This window comes from Perkinsus marinus (genome assembly GCF_000006405.1).
Source record: "Perkinsus marinus ATCC 50983 genomic scaffold scf_1104296959284, whole genome shotgun sequence".
NCBI lineage: Eukaryota > Perkinsozoa > Perkinsida > Perkinsidae > Perkinsus > Perkinsus marinus.
This window is the reverse complement of record NW_003206473.1, coordinates 1-1,288: the sequence shown is the minus strand read 5'-3', so window position 1 is coordinate 1,288 and position 1,288 is coordinate 1. Positions and strand designations below refer to the sequence as shown.

Here is a 1,288-nt window from a genome sequence, read left to right as displayed (position 1 = left end):
AGTTCACGCCTGGGTTTTATGTCAGTGATCTGATCCCTTCCACCGTTCTCGGGTCCCCAACCCATGAAACACAGGTGTGGCCTTGTTACTAATCGCGCTTGAACACAAATCCTAGTGATCCCGGAGACACTCACAGACTTATATAAAGTTCACTTCCTACCCACCTGGCCTAGAGGGCGGTGTACATATTCGCTCACTATGGTTGCTCCGTGCCTCGCGAGCTTTCTGACCTCCTCGTCCCCATATGTATCGATCATCGCGTCTTGGCGCCAGCGTGATATTCCTTTGATAATTGGCCTTGGTGTATCGGCACGCAAGTGATATACTGTTCCGCTCCTACGGCAGGAATGACTAGAGAACTTCAGGAACTGCATAAGGTCCACCTCGCCAATAGAGTTCGGTAGAAACTGGGCCAAGCTTTTAACCTCCGCCGTAAACTTCTTATAGATTTTGTGGAAGATTCTAAGTGGCCTGGCCGTCGCGTCTCGGAGGGCGATCATAGTGTGGCAGCAGCACCATTTCCCCCTTCGTTCTCACACATCCTTCGAAGCATCACACGAGGTCTCCACGTACTCAATCTTGTTGACTTTGGTGATACCGAGATGTATTCTAATACGAGTTCCAGGGACCCCAGGTAGTATCTCAGTGATATCCTGGCTTCTTATGCGCAGCAACTCGCCGGACCTTAGGCTCAGTGATATCCCGCTGAGGAAAGCTGATCGTACAAGGCCTTTCTCTGGTTTACCCTCGAACTGGGATTCCGGACAGTCAAATAGGAACTTAACTGCACTCTCGGGCATAATGGCAGCGCGCTTGGCATCCCGCTGGGGCCTTATGCGTGAAACGGCTTGCATAGCTTGCTTAATCAGCGCTTCATCCGCGACATCCATGGTGCTAACTTGTCTAGAGTGGAACATGTGCCATGCGTCTAACTTGCCTAGAGTGGAACATGTGCCATGCGTCTAACTCCCGTCTTGAGTGGAACATGTGCCATGCGTCTAACTCGCCTAGAGTGGAACATGTGACATGAGTCTAACTTGTCTAGAGTGGAACATGTGCCATGCGTCTAACTTGCCTAGAGTGGAACATGTGCCATGTGTCTGACTTGCCTAGAGTGGAACATGTGCCATGCGTCTAACTCCCGTCTTGAGTGGAACATGTGCCAAGCGTGTGGAAGTGTGTTTAAGTCGTAGTTACGTTGTCGGTAGTTCTGAGCGTTGACGTTGTCGTGGTTGTAACAACTGGGCGAACCCACTACTAAAGAACACTCTTCAATTGGGTGGTGTGG

General features: G+C 50.6%; 1 protein-coding gene across 1 annotated transcript; it reads right to left on the bottom strand.

Moving 5' to 3' along the window:
• Positions 1–533: 533 nt before the first annotated feature.
• Positions 534–890, bottom strand: Pmar_PMAR003039 (hypothetical protein; the record flags this gene model as incomplete). Its single annotated transcript, XM_002773140.1, has 1 exon — positions 534–890. The coding sequence occupies one exon, from the start codon at positions 888–890 to the stop codon at positions 534–536; it is 357 nt and encodes a 118-aa protein (XP_002773186.1).
• Positions 891–1,288: the final 398 nt, after the last annotated feature.